At 34.3% G+C, this 693-nt stretch overlaps 1 protein-coding gene across 1 annotated transcript in view; it reads right to left on the reverse strand.

The window, feature by feature from the left end:
- Positions 1–437: 437 nt before the first annotated feature.
- Positions 438–693, reverse strand: part of LOC119591529 (tumor suppressor candidate 3-like) — an 8,742-nt gene continuing 8,486 nt past the window's right edge. The window contains exon 7 of the mRNA XM_037940277.1: positions 438–607. Coding sequence (XP_037796205.1) covers positions 438–607 — 170 coding nt within the window. The remainder of the gene's footprint in view (positions 608–693) is intronic.

Here is a 693-nt window from a genome sequence, read left to right on the forward strand (position 1 = left end):
GGAAAATCACCATCAAAACACAGAAATCACTCTTACACTAAGTTTTACTAAAGTCACCAAATTAGAATGAGAGAAATCCATGAATACAAGCAATGAGAACTTTAATCAGAAAACCTTTATGACTTCCTTGTATTTAAATTTCTAATTTCTCTGTCTTTTATTTAAGTAGAAAGCTGAAATAAAGAAGAGAAGAATGATTAGGGGGGTGACATAATGAGTATAAATATGTATTTATGTAAGAGAAAAATGGAAGATATACACATACTTATATGGTATGATTTTATTTGATATGAAAGTTCTAAAGATACCTACAGGATGATACTATATATCAGTTATTAAGCTCAAACTAGAGATAATGCAAATATTTCAAAACCAGAACAATTACTAATAAGAAGAAAATTCAGAATTCGTGGAAAAGAATTACATTACTGTTCAACTCACCTGTATGGGTAACCATGTGCCTTCGATCGGAAGATTGAGAGTGACAAAGAGAAGAAAAATGCTACGAGACCAAGTCCAATGATGGCATAGATGCGCCGTTTGCGCACATCGTCTCGCTTGTTTGCTGCCTCAGTCATGAGAATCATTCCTAACACAACAGCTGCATCTGGAAAGTCAAATATGGTTGCCTTCATGCTGCTTAACAACTGCAAAAGGGCACACCCCAAAATTTTGTGCTCTAACTTACAAGTG

The sequence above is a fragment of the Penaeus monodon genome, chromosome 28 (assembly GCF_015228065.2).
Source record: "Penaeus monodon isolate SGIC_2016 chromosome 28, NSTDA_Pmon_1, whole genome shotgun sequence".
NCBI classification, from domain to species: domain Eukaryota; kingdom Metazoa; phylum Arthropoda; class Malacostraca; order Decapoda; family Penaeidae; genus Penaeus; species Penaeus monodon.